Here is an 8,564-nt window from a genome sequence, read left to right as displayed (position 1 = left end):
AATACAAATGCATTACTAATGTAAAAGTATTGAATCCAATGTTAACTAAATACTAACAAATCACTGACTTTTAAAACTAACAAAGTCTTATAAAATAAAAAACCAACTAATTTACTATCAACCATCTTCAACCATCATATGCAAAATCCAAGGACCTATCACCTACAAATACAATCAATAAATTTGTATAAGTAAATTAAACAATGAAAATATAAACCTAATAAACATAATTTAAAAGATTGAAAATCATACTGAATGAGAAACATATAAAGTATTATTCTATATGCACTAATAGAAATCTTCGCACATTGTCAACTGCAAATACATTTCATATTTATTTAAAATTTTAATAACGTGATAAATATAAAAAATTAATAATATTTCACTAAAATGTTTAAATCATACCAAATGACAAGGCCAAGCTATCAGTCTTCCAAGTGCATCCTCAAACCTTTGTAAAAGATCATAAGGTCTAATTAAATTTTCTTCGGGTTCTAGGACAACTAGTACTTGTACTTCACACCAATTTGGTCCTAGTTTTTGTCTCCCTACTATATTATTTGGATCCATGTCAAGGAGCAATCCTTTTGCCACAGTTTTTGTTGAATCAAATAAACTTTTGATCAAGACAGAACTTCCAATCTACATGAAAGTGAAAGATATAACAACAATTTTTCAAGATGTGTAGAATATATAATAAAATAGAAATTAAAAAAAAAAAATCTTACCTCTAAGGTCGGACGAGATGGAATAGAACCTTGTGGATTGCTACTTGATGAAGTGTGTTGACTATTATTACAATTTGAAAGAGGATTTGTGCTTGATTGTTCAGAAATCTTTGTTTCTAACATTGTAATATGTTGACCTTGCTTTTTGATTTGTTCATCCATCTGTTCTAACTTTGCATTCTGTTCCATAACTAGTCGATTGCATGTGCCACGACTAGGAACTACTCCCCATAAATCAGATGGGCTAATTCCATCACCAAGCATACGTACTCGACCAGGTCTATCTGGCCCCATGATTTGAGCAAATATATCATTCAGGCTCACTTGATCATTGTAATCTTCAGGAAGTTGATTTTCTAGTTCTTTCATTGCAGCCTTCAAGACATGTTAAGATTTAGTTAATACATAATGATAATTAAAAAATACTTTAAAATAAAATAAATGAAGAGTATAAAGCATCTTACCAATCTTTCTTTTACAATATTACTTGAGGGAGTTCCATTAGCATGCGTAAAACATGCATGAAATAATTCAACTCGTGTTGGAGGATGTCCCTTTTCTTTTTCCTGAAATATATTTGGTTACTAATTTCTATAATCAAATGCACATAAAATTATAATATGATAAAAAGATCTACCAATGTTTGTTGCACTTGAGAAAAAGATGTCCTTCCCGTGGTTTGATTCATTATCCTTTGCTTTCTTGCATTTTTATTCTTTTCACTTCTTTCCTAATATATTAAATTACACATAATACATAAAATAAAAGTCTACTAACATTATATTTTAAATAAATAAAATACATACCTTTGATTTTTCTGTGTTCCAAAAAGCAACTAGTCGCATATATTGTTCTACTTGAGCTCTTTCATCTCTTTGTTGTAAAAGAATTTGAATTGACAACTCAGGATCATAGTACTTTCTTTTTAGTTCAGACTTCCAATTTCTCCATTTTTTTGCTATTGAGCATAATGTCCAATTTTCCGTCCCTAAAGGAAGGTCATACTTATCCTGTAAAAAAAATATATAGACAAATTATTATTGCATAAATTATAATTTTTAAATCCTAAAATTATACAAAGTAATTCAGTTACCTTTATAACATTTAACATGTCTTTTTTTTTGTCCATTGGCATTTTGTGCCAATCTTCTATATCAATTGGACAATATTTACCATTCCTTGCTAAAGAACCCAAGAAATCAGTAAATTTATTTTTTTTTGTTCCTATAGGACGTCCCATATCATCACATAGAATTTTAATGCGTGGTAGTGTACTTGGTCGACCCCAAATTTCTTTGAGAAATGTAGGACCTCTTTTTTTCCTCTTAACATTATGATCACTAGCTGTACAAAAACAAAAGTTATAATACAACTTTAAAATAATGATTCAATTAAATTATTGCATTCTTCATATATGTTACCTTCATTATATTCCTGGTTCATATCATCATTCTAGTCTGGAACTGAAGACATGTTTTCAACAAGTGAGACATTACCTTACACATCAACATGTAGTTGATTTGAAACTACATCTCTTTGGTCATTCAAGGTACCTTCTATGTTTTGACCATCTGTAAAAGTATTGATTTCATAAAAAAAAGATAAATATGAATAAACGCAATCAGTTATTAAATTTGTCATGCATAAAAATAGATATTACCTTGTTCATGATTTGTGTGATTTTTACTTATACTTGGCGGTTGCATATCTAACTCAGCTTGAAGTTTAAAATGAGATTTTCTCTTAGTTCGACACTTAAGAGTCATTCCTACGACAAATAATAGTTATTAACAGATTATCAATAATAAAAGGTCAATAGTTAAAAATGGAAAGGAAATACATATCAGCACATATCATCCAAACATACATTGTAAGAATAAGCATGTAGTTAAATAGGTAATCAGTTTATAGCAATTCCAATGAAATGAATCATCATTTTTACTATGATATTTATTCCACATTGAAGATGGCTATCGGTGCAGGAAATATGGGCAGAAGGCAGTCAAGAACAGCACTTATCTGAGGTAATTGAGATGGAGACGTTGCATAACATTATGTTGCAGCTTGATGGTGCTGCTGCATTAATATGAATAAATATGAACCATGGAAGTTCATATACTAAGCATAGCATTAGTAAATAATACTAAGTTCATATAAATAGTACTGCAGTGTGATGTTAAATTATACTAAGCATAGCATTAACAACAATAGTACAGCAGCATCCATGGAAGATAAATATGAAGGATGGTATACCAAACATAGCAGTAACAACAATAGTACAACAGCATATCCTCACTATGGATGTTATGCAATAATAGCCTCTACTTTTTAACAAGTGGGGCATTACCTTGCACATCAACATGTAGTTGATTTGAAACTACATCTCTTTGGTCATTCAAGGTACCTTCTATGTTTTGACCATCTATAAAAGTATTGATTTCATAAAAAAAAGATAAATATGAATAAACGCAATCAGTTGTTAAATTTGTCATGCATAAAAATAGATATTACCTTGTTCATGAACAGTGTGATTTTTACTTATACTTGGCGGTTGCATATCTAACTCAGCTTGAAGTTTAAAACGAGATTTCCTCTTAGTTTGACACTTAAGAGTCATTCCTACAACAAATAATAGTTATTAACAGATTATAAATAATAAAAGGTCAATAGTTAAAAATGTAAAGGAAATACATATCAGCACATATCATCCAAACATATATAGTAAGAATAAGCATGTAGTTAAATAGGTAATCAGTTTATAGCAATTCCAATGAAATGAATCATCATTTTTAATATGATATTTATTCCACATTGAAGATGACTACTGGTGCAGGAAGTATGGGCAGAAGGCAGTCAAGAACAGCACTTATCCAAGGTAATATTTGAGATGGTGACGCTGCATAACATTATGTTGCAGCGTGATGGTGCCGCTGCAGCGTGATGTTAACTGCAGCATGATGGTGCTGCTGCATTAATATGAATAAATATGAACCATGGAAGTTCATATACTAAGCATAGCATTAGTAAATAATACTAAGTTCATATAAATAGTACTGCAGTGTGATGTTAAATTATACTAAGCATAGCATTAACAACAATAGTACAGTAGCATCCATGGAAGATAAATATGAAGGATGGTATACCAAACATAGCAGTAACAACAATAGTACAGCAGCATATCCTCACTATGGATGTTATGCAACAATAGCCTCTACTTTTTAACAAGTGGGGCATTACTTTGCACATCAACATGTAGTTGATTTGAAACTACATCTCTTTGGTCATTCAAGGTACCTTCTATGTTTTGACCATCTGTAAAAGTTTTGCTTTCATTAAAAAAAGGATAAATATGAATAAACACAATTAGTTATTAAAATTTATCATGCATAAAAAGAGATATTACCTTGTTCATGATCAGTGTGATTTTTACTTATACTTGGTGATTTTCTCCTAGTTCGGCGCTTAGGAGCCATCCTTACTACAAATAAAAGTTAGTAACAGATTATAAATTATAAAAACTCAATAGTTAAAAATGAAGAGAAAATACATATCACCATATATCCTCCAAACATATATAGTAAGAATCTATTCTATTGTTTTTACAATGATACTTGACTAAATATAATGCATAGACTAGATAAAATCTCTTCATAAATCAGTATCAATTCCACTCCTGCAATATCATCACGAACCCAGACTACTTCTTCATGTTCATTGAAATCTTCTGAATTACAAATATAACTTTGAAGATATGCATCAACATCTGCCATAGGCTGCATATTATACTTTGCTTGTGCATCAATCGTGATAATGACATGCCAATCACAATCATTTGGATCTTCCACATAAAATATTTGCATAGCTTGAGATGCTAAAATATAAGGCTCATTATGACGCCTAACATCTTTAAAATTGGCCAACATAAAACCATCTTCATCCAATTTTAGTCGTTTGCCTTTGGAGACCCACTCGCATTCAAATAAAGCAACTTTTCGGCCTCCCCCATAATCCAACTCAATCACATTTTGCAAAATCCCATAATAATCAAGTTCGCTTAATACTGGATTGTGATCTTTTATACTTGAATAACTTGAAGTAGTTGCCCTAACAGTTACACCACAATTTTGAGTTTTCCTCTTACGTTCCACTTCTTTTGTATGAAACCTAAATCCATTTGAAACGAATTTATGATATTGTATCCCAATGATATTTGGGCCTCTAGCAAGTGATCTCAAATCATTTGAAACAGGATCATCTTCTGGAAGATTTGTATCTTCAATCTATCATACAAGAAGGACTCACTCATTTATATTTGAAAAAAATAATATGTATTTTTGATAACTATTACAACACAACTTACATGATTAGCAAACCATGAGGCAAAAGTTTCACTATGTATACGTTCAATTTGGTGTAATGGAAGACGAGAATGACTAAGTTGCACAATTCCATGATGTTCACTGCAAATTAGTAATATTAATTTCATAAATAATGATGACTAAATAGTTATATATTTAAACAGCATGAATTATATAAAACATACTCTATATAAGATTGTAATCGATGACATTTGAATAACACATATTGATGTGCATTCTTTAATATCTCAATATCAAACTTAGTAGCAATGGTCTTTCCAAATGCATAGCCAGATGTGTTAAACACATCTAATGCAAATGTTGAGTCAATATTTGCATTATCATTTCTTGATGATTGATTAAATCTTGTCTCTACATAATCTGCTAAATATAAAGAGCAGAATGTCAAACATTCCTCAACCAAATAGCCCTCAGCAATAGATCCTTCTGGCCTATTTCTATTTCGGACATAGGACTTCAATGTCCCTAGGTACCTTATGTCAAAAACATAGGAATTAGTATTATTTAACAAATAATATATTACAAATATAATAACATTAAAAAGATATATATATTACCTTTCAATTGGATACATCCAACGATAGTGAACTGGCCCAGCAAGTTGTACTTTAGTAGCCATTATGTCAAAAAATGAGGAGGAAAAAATCTTTTCCAACTCACAAAGGATCACTGCAATATCTCTCCTCAGACGTGTCATATCCGTAGGAGAGATTACTTTACTACATAACTCTCGAAAATATTTGCTTAATCTAATCAACGGAACTCGAACTGACTTAGATAAGGTACTACGTAATGCTACTGGCAACAATTGCTGCATCAAACTATGATTGTCATGACTTTTTAGACCAATTATTTTTGGCGGTTTCATTTGAACACATCGTGATATGTTAGATGCATAGCCATCTGGAACTTTAATTTGCTTTAAAACCTTGCAAAACATGTTCTTCTCTTTTTTCCCCATTGAAAAAGATACTGGAGGTAAATAAACTTTCTTTGGTCCTTTTTCAATAGGATGAAGTGTTGTTCTTATCCCCATTTCTTGCAAATCAAGTCGTGATTTAAGATTATCTTTTGTTTTTCCTTCCATATTCAGCAATGTCCCACAAATATTTTCGCACACATTCTTTTCAATATGCATAAGGTCAAGATTGTGACGTATCACATTATCTTTCCAATACGGTAAATAAAAAAAATACTCAATTTTTTCCAATTAAATGGTGGTGCTGAATTATCATTAATTGTTTTCCTAAATGTAAATTTTAAAATTTTCAACTCATCCATCACCATGTCTCCTGATAGTGTGGGTGGTGGTCTTCCAAATTCTTCCGTGCCATCAAACAATTGAGCATTTTTTTCGAAACACATGATCACTATTTAAAAACTTACAGTGACCCATATAACAGTATTTTCCACCATTTTTTAACCATTGTGAATGTGTAAATTTATGACATACTAGGCATGCAAGCTGTCCTTTAGTGCTCCATCCTGATAAGGTTGCATGTCCATGGAAATCACTTATTGCCCATAATAATGCGGCATGCAATTGAAAATTTTGTTTAGTTGATGCATCAAATGTTTGCACTCTTGTCTCCCACAAATCCTTTAAATCTGCTGATCCTGTCTGAGAAGCTAACCGTGAAGGAGATCCGGAAGAAGGAAACCCACCGTAATAATGAAGAATAATGCCGATAGAGCCTCGACCCGAGAAACCCAAAGCGTATCGGAAGAAAACCAGAGTCACCGAAGGAAATCTGATAAGTAGGAAGAAATCCCCGTCCAGATAGGAGAAAGTCGAACTCCTAAGCTCCTGAGGCTCCCTGCGCACAAGAGACCAACCAACGCTATCGTCAGTGACCTAAGACTGGGGTGGGAATCCCTGGCTAGGCCCTCCGACGCTCAAGTCAGTGATCTCTCTTGATGTGAAGGAAGGAAGAAGAAAGAAGATGAACAGTAGCCAGAAAATTAGGGTTGTGAAAGTGCCCAATGATGTGAACTTACCTTGCCAACGGAGAGGATTCCCCCTTTTATACCACTTCATATAACCTCCGTAGTCATGAAGTGGACCCCGGTTTGTTAGAGTTCGTTATGAGATGACGTCAGCTGCGTACTTGCGGAAGATAATTTTTAAGGAATCTTTTTTGTACCCCAGATGTACCTTCTTTGTCGTTTAGCGCCTGCAAGACAAGCTGAAAGCATATTTCCCGTCAAAATATATATTCTCTATCATGAATTATTCTATTCGATATATTCATGTATGATTCTTCTTCATGTGACTTCTGTTTGTATCTTTGTTGTATTATTCAACATGTTTCTAAGGTATTAATTGAAGGAACTATGTGGGTTCTTTGTTTGAAAGAACCCTCTTGACCGATATTGGTCTATCTTTGCTCTGGAGTGTGTATTGGTCGTTATTGGCTTACCTTCATATGGCAGGCATGTATCGACCGATATTGGCCTACTTTCGTTCGCCAGGCATGTATCGACCGATATTGGTCTATCTTTGCTTTGGAGTATGTATCGGTCGTTATTGGCTTACCTTCATACGGCAAGCATGTATCGACCGATATTGGCCTACCTTTGTTCGGCAGGCATGTATCGACCGATATTAGCCTACCTTCGTTCGGCAGGTATGTATCGACCGATATTAGTCTATCTTTGCTTTGGAGTATGTATCGGTCGTTATTAGCTTACCTTCATACGGCAAGCATGTATCGACCGATATTGGCCTACTTTCGTTCGGCAGGCATGTATCGACCGATATTAGCCTACCTTCGTTCGGCAGGCATGTATCGACCGATATTGGTCTATCTTTGCTTTGGAGTATGTATCGGTCGTTATTAGCTTACCTTCATACGGTAAGCATGTATCGACCGATATTGGCCTACCTTCGTTCGGCAGGTATGTATCGACCGATATTGGCCTACCTTCGTTCGGCAGGCATGTATCGACCAATATTGGCCTACCTCCTTTGATTCTTTCTTCTTTTTCTTTCCTCATCTGAGGACCCTTAAAACCTAACCCATATCATCTGCAATAAGAGGTTGCAAGTAGACGTCGATGTTATTTCCTAGAGCAAATGGGCCGGATATCAATAATGACAACATAAAGTATGGTTGCTTCATACACATCCATGGTGGAAGATTATATGACATTAAAATGACCGGCCATGTACTATGTGCCACACTTATATTTTTGAATGGATTAAATCCATCTGATGCTAAATCAAGCCTTATGTTCCTAGGATCCTTTGCAAATTTTGAGTGTTTATGATCAAATGTTTGCCAAGCCGGAGAGTCAGCTGGATGTCGCATGTAGCCATCCTTTGTGCGAGATTCAGAATGCCATCTCATATGGGATGTTGTTTTGGATGACATGAACAATTGTTGTAATCTAGGCTTTATTGGAAAATACCATAAAACCTTACGTGAAAATTTTCTCTTTTCACCGGTTGAATCAT

General features: G+C 33.5%; 1 protein-coding gene across 1 annotated transcript; it reads right to left on the bottom strand.

Moving 5' to 3' along the window:
* Nucleotides 1-607: 607 nt before the first annotated feature.
* On the bottom strand, nucleotides 608-1,857 carry LOC121972926. Its single transcript, XM_042524539.1, has 6 exons — nucleotides 1,822-1,857; nucleotides 1,535-1,738; nucleotides 1,366-1,458; nucleotides 1,193-1,294; nucleotides 758-1,103; nucleotides 608-642 (listed from the first exon to the last, which is right to left on the bottom strand). Exons 1-6 carry the CDS (start codon nucleotides 1,855-1,857, stop codon nucleotides 608-610), a joined length of 816 nt encoding a protein of 271 aa, XP_042380473.1.
* Between the last annotated feature and the right edge of the window lie 6,707 nt (nucleotides 1,858-8,564).

This window comes from Zingiber officinale, chromosome 4A (genome assembly GCF_018446385.1).
Source record: "Zingiber officinale cultivar Zhangliang chromosome 4A, Zo_v1.1, whole genome shotgun sequence".
NCBI lineage: Eukaryota > Viridiplantae > Streptophyta > Magnoliopsida > Zingiberales > Zingiberaceae > Zingiber > Zingiber officinale.
This window is presented reverse-complemented; position numbering and strand designations above follow the sequence as displayed.

Bases quoted from the DNA above. Each gene is read 5' to 3' on its own strand.
- LOC121972926 (XM_042524539.1), bottom strand. From the start codon at position 1,857: ATGGACAAAAAAAAAGACATGTTAAATGTTATAAAG. The intron at 1,739-1,821 runs GTAACTGAATTA...TTTTTTTTACAG, and splicing joins ACATGTTAAATGTTATAAAG to GATAAGTATGACCTTCCTTT. The intron at 1,459-1,534 runs GTATGTATTTTA...TTAATATATTAG, and splicing joins GGAACACAGAAAAATCAAAG to GAAAGAAGTGAAAAGAATAA.